This window comes from Aplysia californica, unplaced genomic scaffold (assembly GCF_000002075.1).
Source record: "Aplysia californica isolate F4 #8 unplaced genomic scaffold, AplCal3.0 scaffold00093, whole genome shotgun sequence".
Classification (NCBI taxonomy): domain Eukaryota; kingdom Metazoa; phylum Mollusca; class Gastropoda; order Aplysiida; family Aplysiidae; genus Aplysia; species Aplysia californica.
In genome coordinates, this window is record NW_004797363.1 from 1142472 (window position 1) to 1156663 (window position 14192).

General features: G+C 40.5%; 1 protein-coding gene across 1 annotated transcript; it reads left to right on the top strand.

Moving 5' to 3' along the window:
• Positions 1–615: 615 nt before the first annotated feature.
• Positions 616–10181, top strand: LOC101853540 (elongation factor Ts, mitochondrial; the record flags this gene model as incomplete). The annotated part of the gene is given in 6 exon segments (XM_005095001.2): positions 616–717; positions 2213–2388; positions 3699–3827; positions 4288–4395; positions 5907–6078; positions 9403–10181. Coding segments are annotated over 6 exon segments (1029 nt in total). The 3' UTR covers positions 9840–10181.
• Positions 10182–14192: the final 4011 nt, after the last annotated feature.

Genomic DNA, 14192 nt, shown 5'->3' on the forward strand with positions numbered 1-14192 from the left:
CGTTACCTTAGCAACACAAAAGAATTTTCAAAATTTTACTTCATGACTTAATTATCCACTCTTTTTATATTGATGCTACCCAATAATGCTACCACATTTGTAAGCTTAGTTTCTTGTTCTTAACGAATTTCAAAATTTCCCCCTCATCATGCCTTAAACCGGCAGTGGACGCTCCGTCTAAACGAAGCTTGAGTGCCGTGAACGTAGCCTCAACAGAGCCTGCCAACTACATTCACGGCGCCGTGAACGTAGCCACTGCGTTACTTTTAATCTCCTTGGTACGTTCCAGTACCAGTCTGGCAAGAGAGACTCCCTTTGAGAGTAAAATGAAATAAAAGTTTCGTTTCGTTTAATAAAATCGTGATTATTAGTCCTAAGGAGCGAATAAAAATATATTTTTATAATCTTAAAGTTGAATTTTTGTTTACAAAATTAGGCAAAACTAAACACCCCCTCTACTTTCTTTTTCTCTTTCTAAACTCCAAAGTCCCGAGAGTTCAACTACGCCGGTGTGGGGGTTTGCATTGCAGTGTGCATCATGTTGTAAAATTTTACAAGGGCATCTAGATCTAGTAGATGGACTAGATTCTACATAGATCTATATCTAGATTCTAGATCTGGTAATTTACGTTGGCTACTTGTTGCTGAAAAGAGCCGTGTTGTCCATCTTTTGCAGAGAGTTTCTACATCTAGATCTACATACTGTTAACATGCGAGGTAATTTTATATAATGCTTGCACACGCTTTCTTAGTCTTAGTCCTAGTGTTTAAAATCATGTAAGGCTCGATCATGTAAAGTACAGTAAAGACAGTAAAGTGTAGGCCTAAGTAACTCACTTTTACTTAAACCTACTGAGCTACTACTGCTGTACAACAAGAGACAAGACAAAAACAACTAGAATCTAGAGAGATCTGGATCTAGATTCGAGACTAGATTTAATTAATATAATCTAATACCGTTAACACTAACTATTATAGCAACAGAAAGTGAAAGTGGTGTCCACTTAACAACCCAATTTATAATTCTTACCTGTCCTGTCAACTGCTATCTCTCTCTCTCTCTCTCTCTCTCTCTCTCTCTCTCTCTCTCTCTCTCTCCCTTTTTAACTCCTAGTGGAGCACAGGCCATCAACAGCATGCGAAGCCTGTCCTGAGCATCCTTTTCTATCTCTGTTTCTCTATGATGTCAGCGCTTTTTCCATTTCTGCTTGTACCGCCTCCATGCCATCTTTGGTTTTCCATTCTTACATTTTCCTTGTGGGTTCCACGTTAAATCCATATATATATCTCTCTCTGAGAATGATGAATGCTGCTCTTGCCTTTTGGATTTTGACCTTGATGTCTTCGTCTGTTCCCCCTGCCTTGTTGATGACACTTCCCAGGTAGCTGAAGGACTCAACATCCGCCAATGGTGCCCCTTGCAGTGTCAACTGCTGTCCTCTCTGATAATGACATATGTATCTGTCTTACTTATCCATTACGACCAGTGCTTGCATTTCACAGGACCACTGTTTTGACCTATTAAAAACTCTAAACGTTTGAACATCTCCGTTTGCTTCCACCCTTAGGCCCACCCATCGGTGTAAGCACAGTCAACCAATGCTACCCCTTTCTGCCATTAACAATGATTCGAGGAACTCTTTTCTCGGCTGGCTGTACAATCAGGGCAGCAGGCATTGGTCAAACTAATTTCACACCTCTGGCCTCTGGCTACCAATGAAAGTTTTCGTGCTGGAGCGCAACTCGAGCACTTTAACTGGCGCTCATGAGATTTCACACCCACACCACCCTGACCATTTTCATCGCTCAGGGCTCACATATAGATCTAATACTAATAGGGTAAAATGTACCCACAAATCGCACCCTACTCCCCTTCTTCGCCTGGCGACATGGTGTTAAGTTTCAAGTCAGCGGACGGAACGAAACTTGCGGATTTTGTTTCAAATCAGGGCTAATTTTCCGTTTTAGACAGGTAAAACTCTCGGAAGGGAGTGCATTTTTCTTTCCGTTTTCGCGTTGGACAGGTTTCCGTGTTTATACAGGTATTTAAATAGGAATACAAGGGGGGAGCAGGGAGATTCCGTTAAGACAGATTTCCGTTTTTCACAGGTTTCCGTTAAGGCAAGTTCAACTAGTATTTCAACAGTCAAAAAAGTACAGTTTCTTTTATATATATGAGTAATTTGTCTTTGTTTTTTTATCTTTTACACAGGTCTTTTGAGGCCACGACTATGGCACATTCTTCAACCATCATTGAGAAATTTTAACTCCACATCTTCCTGCTGGGGTGTTGACAAGTCCATGCTTAGTAAGCTACGAAAGCAAACTGGCATTCCATTTATTAACTGCAAGAAAGCACTAGAAAAGTTTGACAATGATTTTGACGAGGTAAGTACTTGTGTTTTGTTGATCTTCCTTTGAGGTTCATTGTTGTTTTTGGCAAATTCAACTGACATTGTTACATTGTATTTTTTACAGCTTTTAAATTTTTTTTAGTGCAAACAGGAACAAGTGTAAGCTTTCATTGTTGATGAGAACAGTTCCTGTATTACTATTGTCTCATATTTAGAAAAGACAATATTTCTTTTTACCAGGGTTTTATAATAATTTAACTTTGGTAAAAAAAAATAAACGGGTTGCTTGCTTTGCCAACCCTCTATGGTATTTTCATGTAAGGAGCACTTGAGAGAACGTAGTAAGTGAATTCTAGACTAGTTAGAGAGATGATGCAGAGGAAATTAGATGAGGTTTTTATTACAGTGGAATCCTGTTATAACGAGAAGCAGGGGACTGGTGCGAAATGTGCGTTATACCAGGATTCTTGTTATAAGGGATCCAGTAATTAATTCAAGGGAAATTATAAAGTAGGCCTAATCTATAAGTTAGGTGTTCTGTTTTCTTTCTTTTTGTCTCCCCTGATAATGATTTTGTTCAACTTGACCTCAAGGTCTTACTTGATCTAAAATCGAATCAGGCTTCTTTCTCTAGCGCTAGCTATGTTGACAGCTCGGTGTTGGCGATCAGAAAGAAAGGGCTTCATAGGCTGACTCGCCCTCTGCGTTGTCCCCCACCCCACCACACCCTGTGGTGCGTTGAGTCTGCTTGCGCACGTCACACATTCGCTCCTTTTATCATAGTTGAGCACTCTGACCTCTACATCCCCGCATCGGAGAAGTGAGAGGCATGGTAGGCCTAGCTAATCAAGACAAGGCTGGCCTATCTCGCGATGCGCTCTGCTTGTCTGTGCATACCACACCCTCCCCACTCTTTTGCTTCGGCCTTCATTGTTGGCACACGTGGGCTCTCCCATTCTTTGTTTCGCTCAAGAAGTTGTAAGGTCCTTGGTTTCGCTAGATCGCCAACAAGTTTCTCAGGTGGCAAGGTTTTATATATAAGTGGCCTATGCACTGTGCACAGCAGCAGCAATATTCCGCTATAACCAACTCCTGTGTTTGTCTGATTGTGCTATATCAGTATTTTATTTACAAAGATGAAGAATGAAAAAAAAATGGGGTTTTAGAATAGTGTAACAGACTTCTCGTTATTTCAGGACTCGTTATACGTGGACTCTACTGTACGCATAATACGTTAGGTTTATTGATAAATGCGTTTGAAAACATAAGTCATAAGTGAAACATTTTTAATAGATAGCTTATCAATTTTCCAGCAGTTTCAATTTTCTGTGTTGTTTTGTGCAGGCCAAAAAATGGCTTCTGGAGGAAGCACAAAAAGCAGGCTGGGCGCGAGCAACCAAGCTACAGTCACGGCCAATGTCGCAGGGCTTGGTGGCTGTTGTCGGGGATTCCACTCAAGTAACGATGTTAGAGGTATGACATAAGGACGAGATAATCACTCTGACTTTACTTTTGATTAACTTTTCAGTTTGCTCCTTATTTTTTTATTGCTTTACTGTCGTGTGATATTACAGTTTATGCTGTGATGGAGCAATAGATTTTAGATGATGGTAATTTTTACATTCAAGTTATGTTTTTAAGTGTAGACGTATAAAACTCATAGTCATAGTTATAGGAATTCATTGTTTCAGTGCTGTGTATAAAAATACTGAGACTGAAATCAAAGACGTTGGACTCTCATTTTGATTTGTCCAAGAATATTTCACTTTTAGTGTTATTCAACTTATTCGCGTACATTATTGAGCAATCTGGAGTTTTTGATTAAAAAAAACAACCTTTAGTTAATTCCAACATTATGGTTGTGAAGAGCTTTCTTATCAAAGTGAACACAGACTTTTTATAGATTTATATATATTTATTTTGTCTTCTTCAGGTCAACTGTGAAACTGACTTTGTGGCCAAGAATGAAAAGTTCCTGGCCATGGTATCAAAATTGGCTCAAGAATGCAAATCTCACTTTGAAAAACAATCGAATAAAACAGTAAGTTCTCAGGTTAACTGAGAAATATATAAAGTTCTCTGACATTAATTTTAGCTGTAAATTTTTCTTTCTTTTTTTTTGTGCTGACTTTTCTTTTCTCAAAACTCAAACCAAAATACGAATGACTCTTACATATTTATTTGCAAAAAAAAAGGACTTGAATAGGAAAAAGGATAGAAAGCCATTTAAAAATTATTTTTGGTAGGCCTAAGTGTTTTACTGCACTCACAACTGCATAAGCCTGTCCCCGTCGTTTTATGCAAGAAAAATTCTGAAATTATGCAAACTGAACCCAAAACTGTGAAATTATGCGATTCTGTTACTTTAAACAATGAAGGATAAAGGAAAATGATCAGAAATTATGCAAAAAATGGTCTAATTTTGCTAAATTATGCAGGGTGCATAAAACCAGGGGGACAGATAGGCTCATATGAGCACAGGGGATACTTAAAGCATTTTCAGTTGGGTAGGAATTCATTTTGAATTTTGCCTGGGTGGTGGCTGAAGCCTACTCGTATTGATGTTAGGAGCACCAAGGGATCTTTAATGTGTGCATCTTGCAAAGGGGACCTCCAAGATTTTTTTTCCTTATCCACGAAGGTTAGGTGTTAGATCATTCCTACTATAAGATTTGGGATGTGACTGAAAAACCCAAGTGTAAGAGGGAGCCAAGGAGCAGCAGAAGAAAGGCTGCAGAAAGAACCTGGAGCCCAGAGAAGGGGAGAAACAGTGACTTTCGGACTCTTAACCAAACCCTTCAATAAGTCTTAGACAGATATAGACCCTAGATAAATAGTGGAACAAATTTAATTAGGTGAGTGGATGCAATTTGATTGCAGTCAGAGAGACAGGGGAGAAAAAGAGGGTTAAGCCTGTGGGGCATCATCATGATCATCATCATCATTGCCTCTCTTACCTTGCATCAGACTGAAGGCAACAAACACTTTCCACCTTTGATATGAAAGATTTCATGACTTCCCACTTTTTTTTACATCTCTGGGGTATCATCATAACATGTTCTCATTCCTTGAGAGTGAACTGTGATTTCCAGTGTCTGTTTCATATCTGGCGTGTGGAAAAGAAGAATGAGAATGTTGTTGCTTTGGCAAGGGAATGGTTCAGAATTATTAATACTGAAATGTTAGGAATCTAAGACAGCCTAAACTCCAGGAAGTAGATGGTTGGCGGGTGCTCTGGTGTGATTTGCTCCCTCTTTCTTTTATCAAACATCTATCATCCTTAGTACTCCTCTTTTCTTTTTGTGTTTGTTACTCTCTGGTAACACCATTAATCTTTTGCACTTATGTGACCTCATTATGTTGTGAGTGCTGTAAGTGTAAGATTTTAACTTAAAACAAAACAAACTCCAGGATCACCTTTCTTCAAGGCAGATATACAACAGTCTAGTGGCGTCGGTAGCCTAGTGGTTATTCTGTCTTCTGGAATAAATCCTGCTCCATTTGCTATGAGTATGAGACGACTGCGTTAAATTATTTTCTTAAACTTCCCAGGTTTTTGTCAACAAAGAGGAACTGGGCCAGATTGCCTCTTCAGAACAGGGCACACTGGCGGATATTGTTGCTCTAAATGTCGGCAACTTGGGAGAGAACATGGCGTTACGAAGAGGGGCGTTTCTGAGGGCAGACAAAGACTCGGTCCTCTCTTTTTATGTCCATCCCTCAGGTATGCTGTGAAGTGTGTGAAAAATATTAATCATTCAGGGGTCATTGATGGTGAAAGGTTTTCCCAGCAGAAAATTGGTTGGTCTCTTTGAAAGTGTTCTATCACTTAAAATGTTTGCTGTTTTACCCTTTTCCCATGTACAGTCTGATAGTCTCCGCCTGGTGTCCCACCATTTAGGATCCAGGTTTGCTAAGACTCCCCTCTTTTAAGAAAATAGAATTTTTACATCATACATGAAGTCATCTTTAAGATCCAGCTCTGAAAGACTACATTTGGCTAAGATCCTGCATTTCAGATCATAAAAAATCTAGGGCAGAAAGATAGACTTAGTGTAATATATATGCTCCATAAAACGTCTGGAACAGATAGCCTAAGAGGAAACTATTGGTGATACTGATAGTCATAGAGACGACGGCGCAGCCACATGGCTTTCCAAGCAACCACCCCGACCGTAAATTCATGGACGACACCAGAATCATAGATCTCTACATTGAGAGAAACATTTCTCTTGTGATTCCTTGAACAAGTACGTTATAAAGTCTTTGAGTGCTGCTGATTAGGCTTACTTGAGTAATCTTTGCTCCTATAGAGGCTTGTCTAGTGTTCTATAGCATTCACGCGTGCTACGCATCATAGGCCTATGTCTAAGTAATTACATGCAGTCCCCCAAACACCAGTCAGAAACTTCTCTCAAAGATGCATTTCCAGTGACCAATTGAAAAACATTTCACTCAGTGCTCCAACCCCCCAACATTTCACCGACCAGTCCCAGATCTATGTGTCTGTGGAAAGGTGGATGTGAAAACGCTGTCCATCACTCTTTGTTCGGCATGAGGGGCAGTCTCGTCAAATAACCGGTTTTCTAGCGTCTAGGCTTTTCTTATGTAAGCTGTGCAGGTTGGAGTGAAAATTACCTTTTGTCCAGCTTTACCTGTCGACGTGTTTCGCGGATCGGTGCATGCGTTTAGAGGGAGTGACCCTGCGTTTGTATGCCTAAATTACATAGTAAAAACCTGTCAGATGACGAAAGCGTGCTTTTGTATGGGGTGTGTTTAGTTAGAGACTACTGTACTGATGAATCAGTTAAAATCCTTTTTACATAAAATCCAGCATTTTTCAAGCTCTCAAGTACCGGAACCAGGATCTTAGATGTAGACTGTAGTAGTAGTAGAGTAGTAGTAGTAGTAGCAGAGTAGTAGTAGTAGTAGCACAGTTTTGTTGCTTCCATAGTGTATGGCTGAGTTATCTTTATATTTTCCTGTGGTTGTGATTTGTACTATTATGTATATTTTTTCTAATATGTGCAGAGGCTTTTATGCAGTTCTCTTCTATAAACAGGTTTTTTCTTCACTAGATTATTTAGGTTTGAAACAACGCTTTTGAAATTTGATGATTTTTATTTGCTATTTTCTTAGGAAAATCAATACAATTTTTAGTTTTGTTCATATATATGCTAGTTTACATCAAGAAAGAATTTCAATCAATTGCTGTAAATTACTTGCAGTGCCCATGTTATTTAGTCAATCAGGGGCTACAAGTTGAATAGAACGTTTTGATGATGGAAGATCAGTTAAGTATTTATATTATATATATATAGGCCTATATATATGCGAGCGCCGTAAAACCTCTACTAAAAACTAAAAGTAAAACTAAACTAAAAGTATATATAATAGAAATCTATTAATATATAATGAGGTTGTTGCAAGAAACATGATTAATTCCTGGGGGTTTTTTTGCTACAAAATGTAAAACGGTTAAAATGGAGTTACTTAATTTTCTTGTTACAGAGACAATATCTGGTCTTGTCTTATTTTGATTTTCACATAATTGTACGAGTTGTTCTCTTGGTGGTTGGCGGACGCTCTTGTGTGGTTTGCTCCTTCTTTACCATCAAACATCTGTCGTCTTCACCCCTTTTTCTTTACCCCCCCACCGGGGCGGGGTACAGTCCGTGCCGGCTATAAGCACGCCGGCCTTAAGCACGTTTCGGACACAAGCACGCTAAACGGCTCTTACCGAATTTTTGCTATATATAAATTACACGCCTATAAGCACGGTAACTTCGGCTTCAAGCACGCTTCATTTACAAGGCAGTCAATATTTTCATGATGACCCATCGAAGTTCGAACAGTTTACACCGCAACAGTGGAGTGTGTCAAGAGAAACACAAAGAACGCAAGTGATGGACACACACTCGCACGGGCAGAGAGGAAGGCAGAGAGATGCACACACAGCAGTTCGCGCGAACATAGGATCTAGCCTAGGCCTAGGGCAAAGCTACGCACGATCAAAAAAAAAAAAAAAAGAGTCGGGGAGATGAGAAAGGGAGGCTGGCTGCGATTTCACCTTTCGCTACCCATTAATTTTGATTGTGTATCACGCGCGAGGTGGGATGAAGGCGGTGGTATGAGTGGCACAGCGGGCAGTGGTACGCACAGGCAGTGTGTTACAGTATAGTAGGCCTAGTGTGCTGTATCGTGACTGGCCGTCTAAATTAAGTTTTCATTTCCCATTCGACCACAAAACAAAAACAAACAAGCGAACAAAAACTACCATGGCGGGTGTCTAAATAACAGTGCACACTTTTGTGGGACCGCTATAGGCCTACTTACAAACTAAGGGAAATAGCACAGGGAATTTTCTACATGAAAATCTCTGGATTATGTCTACTTCGCACTTAAGCACGCTTCGGCTTTAAGCACGCTTAAGCTTTCTCCCGATGACCGTGCTTAAAGCCGGCATGGACTGTACTACTTACTTAAGTGTCTTAAGGCCATTCCCAAAGGGGGGACATTAACTGGTTCTTATACACTGTAGAATTGTAAATAGGCTGATTCATCAATGCCATGCTCATGACTGTGTCTAAACTGCAACAGGGAACGGCTGCTTTTTCTTTCCTAATCCTTACTATACTATCGTCATTTTCCTCTTCTTCTTTAGTATACTTGTCACAATCTTGTGACCCGCTATTTCCGGGGTGCCTTGATTATCGAAGCAGATTTTGTGCTGTTGAAGCTAGAGAGGTGAGGAGAGTAAGCCTGATTCCCTGTATGGACTTCTCTGTTGACATCCACACCTTGGCGCTCATGTGACCTTATGCCATTTTGCGAGCACTGTAAAAACTCTACTAAAACTACACTAATAATAAAAACCTTTTTTTTTGGTGTGTCCTTGCTCTCTTATAACACCTTTAATCTTTGGCTCTTATATATATGATCTAATTGTGTTGCAAGTGCTGTAAAACTCTTACTAAAACTAACATCAAGCAAATCGTCCTTGTGTGTTAGTCCTGTGTATTTTCGTCATTTCCTTTTCTTTGTACAGCCCCACTGAAAAACCCCAAGAGCGTTCTGCTGGGCAAATACGGAGCTGTGGTGGAGATGGTGCAAAAACAATCTGAAGGCAAGCCGGTCATGACGTTTAGCGAACTGGGGAGTCACCTGTGCCAGCACATTGTGGGCATGAACCCGAAGACTGTTGGAGAGTATTCTCCCTCAACTGATGTGGAGGCTGGGAGGTCGGCAAAGGTGGATGGTGGAGAGAGAGATGAAGGAGCAAAGTCTATTGAGGGAGAGAATGCTGAGGATGAAGGAAGTAGTAGGCCTGCAGAGGAAGATGAAGAGGATGAACTGCTGAACCAAGAGTTTTTACTGGATTCTTCAATGAGTGTGGGTGAGCTGGTGTGTCTTAATGGAGTGGATGTACGAGGGTTTATCAGGTATGCATGTGGAGAAGAATTGGAGGCAGAGAAAGAGTCTTGAGATATTATATTTAGTGAATTAAAAAAAAATACAAACTCATTTCAATTGTGGGAGGCAGTATTCTAAAGTTTAGGCATGTGTTTTCGTGTATGCATGACTATTTTGAGTATGTGTGTATGTGTGTGTGCATGTAGGCTACCAATGTGATGATATAATATATGTGAATTTTGTCTGTGGTTGGAAGAATATTGTGGCTGAAGCAATAAGTGATACTAGTTTTGTCCATATATTTGATTTTAAAGTTTTTATCTTTTGCAACATAATGTATTGTTTATTCTGAATGACAATTTGATGTGTGATGGAGCCTCAGGAATAAAACAGAACAATATTCCCTCCATCGAAGTAGTAGTCTTTGTGTTTTTTTCTACAGAGGTGATTAGGGTTTGTGCACTTACTTCCGTTAAATTTACTTAGCACGACCTCATTGACATTGTCTTTTCTTCAGGTTATTAATGTTGGTACCAATGAGATGGTAACAGTAGTAACACCTTTCCGAATTCAGAATGTGTATTTTCTTGTATGTACTAAAGACAGAGCTTCTGTGACATTTATTGTAAGGCAAATCCATCCTTGTTTTGTCAGTTGAAATTCACACTTTTAATGCTACCCCAGCATATGCTGGAAGGGTTGTTCTGAGGCTCAAGGGCCTTTATCTGTGTGTTTGATAGTCTTTATTTGTGAGCGGATCGACAAACGACTTTGGATGACTTAATCTGAACAATAGGATCCACCTGCTGACTGTCACCAGAGATACTACACCCTACGATAAGATGCTGCAGCTCCCTCTTTCCCTTTGTTAAAAAAACGTAGCACGCGTAAAATAGGCCACGCCTCCAGCGAGCGTGTGACTGAGCCCCGATGGCTTGGCCCTGGGCTTGTTGGATAGAGCAGAATATGAGAGCGTCCTAGTTAATCCTACTCTAAGGCCCATTCTAATCTAGAATCTAGATCTAGATCGATCTAAATATATAGATCTATCTACCAAACTTAAGTATTGATCAACGTATTTCAATAATTTATCTAGATCTAAATTATTTAAAAAGAAAAACATTAGATTTTTTTAAAGTCCCACTTCGGTAACGAATGATAAGATCAGAGGATAAATCTAGTGTACTGGTACCGGGCACCGGGTGCATAGGCTCACGATCTACTAAATCTAGATCTAGGCCTAGACATTGACAATCACATATTATTGATCGTATAGATGAGATAGTATTGATGACAGGATCTTTCGGAGTATGCATTATTAGAAATCAAAAGATAGTGTCAATTAGTATTAACCAGGGAAGTGAGTGAGAGAACTAAGGTTACTACAGTTGAAACGACAAACATGCACACAGAGAGATAGATGAGTGGGTGACTGAGTGAGAGAGAGAGAGAGAGAGAATACAAAGAATACAACGTAGAAGTAGATCTATTGATCTAAATCTGTCTTATTAACTCGCTCTCTCTTTTCTAAGGGCTCACGCTCTCCTAGCCTTGACATCAGGGTGAAGGTTTACGACACTTTCCCCAGTGACACAGTCACCTATGCACTCATAAGACCTTCGTTAGGTGCTTTCAATTTTCCTCGACTACACAGCTGCAACCAGCTCATCATCATAGACGGAATGATAATATGCTTGAGGTGCAGTGTGTGCTCCTGAGATTTAAGTCGCGTCGAATCACGTCGAAACCACTAAGGCAATTTTTTCTTCAGATGAAAATTAGATTTTTAAAAATGTGGAGGTGAAACGGTTTCGTTCCCGCGCGCACACGTGTGTGTGTGTGTGTGTGTGTGTGTGTGTGTGTGTGTGTGTGTGTGTGCGTGCCTGCATGCCTGCGTACATGTGTGTATGAGTATGTGGTAAGAGAGAATTGAATTGAATTAGACTTTATTGACTTTCGAGGTCAATGGCCCATACGGCATAAAAAGTTACAAGTTGATATGCAAAATACTGATCTCTCTGTGTTGTGCTAAAGAACAAATTACATAACCTACAACACAGAAAACATATAGCTAGATCTATTTACATCTAGAATCTAGTTCTACACCTAATGGAATGGGCCCTCACACAACAAAGTACAGAGTACAAAGCATTGGTCCTAGTCAAGGACGCATGCTGCAGAGAGTAAACAAAGCTTATAGGCTGGACTATCTGGTCTCTCTAGTTTAGCTCTAATCTAGACTCTAGATTAAAAAATCAATTATACATTGTCTTTCCATTTTTCGTCCTTTGGGAATCTGAAGAAAGACAATTATTAATTGGCTTTTCCTCTGGAATTAGAACGGCCGATCGCTGAACAAAACTGGCCCGTATTGCAGACAGCATAGAGCGTTGCGAGTCTCTCGCCGTGTTTGTATACACTGTCGCACGCTCGCCGCTAGGAGTCGACGTGCCTCACAAAATTGGGCCACTGCAACATTTTATCGTAGGCTGTACTATCTTTGCTGTCACTACTGTCAGCGGTACCCTAGGCTGAGAGGGGTACAGCATCCCAGTAGAACAACAGTGGTACTAGATAAAAAAAACACTCTCTACATATTTATTTGGGAATTGAACTCACATACATCTTCCTTATGCCTATGCAGCAATGCTGAAGAGCCTTACGGCTACACCACAAATGCCATGCCAGTGGTCATCAGTCAGGCAGAAGGAAAGAAGCACAGAATTAGATTATATTACGCAGGCAAGGAGAACCCAACCTCCTCTGTCTCCTCAGTTTTTATTATTTTTTAATACAACATGTAGCCAAAGGACATCAATCCAAGGGCTGCAAGATTAACAATCCCTTCGCCCTGTCTATACTATAAAGATGAGACTTATTATCTGCTCATGCAGCTGTAGAAAATTAACGATGGGAGTAAGAAGAGAGACTGAAGGAGATGCTGCAGAGAAAATGCATACATAAATTTTAATACAGTAGTCTCTACCTAAGATCCCGGTGCTCGGGAGCATGGAAAATGCTGTAACTTAGACGAACAGGATCTTAGTTGACGGACCAAGGGAAGAATCTACAGTAACCTAGACGGTCAGAGAGATCGGTAGTAAGAACGTATAGACAGTAACCCATGTTAAGACTAAGACCCACAACCGGTAAAACAGTCTCCATCCACTCTAAAATGAACTGGCGTGACCCCTGGGAGGGTTATGACATATTCTGGAGAGCAAAGAGTGGTCAACCTTGATGACCAATCACAGAGGCATGAGGCTTGCCATTCACACTTATTTCCCAATCGGAGTCTCAAGTTCTACGCTTATCCCTCCCCTTACGGCTTATCTATCCAACATTTATACACTGGAATCCTGTTATAACGAGAGGGAGGGGACCGGTACGAAATGTCCGTTATAGCAGGATCCTCGTTAAAAGGGATCCAATAATAAATTCAAAGGAAATAATAAAGTAGGCTTAATCTATGAGTTTGGTGTTCTGTTTATTTCTTTTTGTTATCTCTCATGGTGATGGAGTTGCTCAACATGACCCATAGGTCTTACTTGATCAAAAATCGAATCAGGTTTCTTTCTCTAGCGTTAGCGATGTTGACAGCTCGGCGTTGGCGATCAGAACGAAAAGTTCTCTTCTAGGTTAACTCGCCCGCTGTGTCCCCCCCCACCCCAGCACACCCTATGGTGCGTTCCCGCGTCTGCTTGCGCACGTCACACATTCGCTCCATGATCCATCACAGAACTGTGACCTCTCCATCCCCGCATCGGAGAAGTGAGAGCCATGATAGTAATGATAAGCCTAGATAATCTAGACTAGGCAGGCATATCACTATCAGGCAATGCGTTCTGCTTCTCAACGGCTTGTCTGCGCGTGCCACACTCTCCCAACTCATTCGCTCCGGCCTTCATTATTGGTGCACGTGGGCTCTCCCATTCTTTGTTTCACTAGATCACGAACAATTGGCGAGGTTTTACATGGTATAAATGGACTATACGCTGTGCCCAGCAGCAGGAATGTTCCGCTATAACCGACTCGTGTGTGTTTATCTGATTGTGTTATAGCAGTATTTTATTAACAAAGACAAAGAAGGGAAAAAACGGGGTTTTAGAATAATGTCTTTATAAAAAAATATAACAGACTTCTCGTTATTTCAGGACTCGTTATAAGTGGACTCCACTGTATCTTTCCATCTCTATCCGAGTTCCCCCGCCTTTCTCGTTACGCACAATTTGACAATTATGTAGTGACCACATCAATTAAAATTTAGTTTGTCTTGCAAATCTACTGCTGCAATGGTACGAAATCAACCACCTACTCCTACAGAGAAAGAAACAGACCACGATCTTCCGCCTACGAACAGAACATATACAGCTCAACTTTCACTTGAACAGAATAAAACCAGAACTTCCCCCAATGTGTCCTTTG